Source organism: Penaeus monodon, chromosome 20 (genome assembly GCF_015228065.2).
Source record: "Penaeus monodon isolate SGIC_2016 chromosome 20, NSTDA_Pmon_1, whole genome shotgun sequence".
Lineage (NCBI taxonomy): Eukaryota > Metazoa > Arthropoda > Malacostraca > Decapoda > Penaeidae > Penaeus > Penaeus monodon.
Window position 1 is genome coordinate 21,006,145 of NC_051405.1, and position 263 is coordinate 21,006,407.

Genomic DNA, 263 nt, shown 5'->3' on the forward strand with positions numbered 1-263 from the left:
GCACATCTCCCGTGACTTACGCAGAAGGCAGTTCTTCCCGTGGAAACCCGGGGCGCAGCGGCACTCCCCCGTGGCCGGATCGCAGGGCCGAGAACCGCACTGGCACACCATTTTACATCCGGGTCCGAAAGTGCCCTCGCCGCAAGCTGGTCAAGGTGAAATATTTTGTTCAAGGTCAAGTATTCTGTTCAGGATTATATTGTCGGTGAAATGTTAGATCGGAGAGACATATTCGATGTTGTAGTTCTATCTAGGGTCGGGTG

The 263-nt window shown here is 53.6% G+C and overlaps 1 protein-coding gene across 1 annotated transcript in view; it reads right to left on the reverse strand.

Annotated features, from left to right (window-relative positions):
• LOC119585701 (multiple epidermal growth factor-like domains protein 6) overlaps positions 1-263 on the reverse strand; it is a gene marked incomplete in the record, with an annotated part of 104,852 nt that overhangs the window by 16,490 nt on the left and 88,099 nt on the right. Inside the window, 1 exon segment of the mRNA XM_037934375.1 lies at positions 21-146. Within this exon segment, the coding sequence (XP_037790303.1) occupies positions 21-146 (126 nt within the window).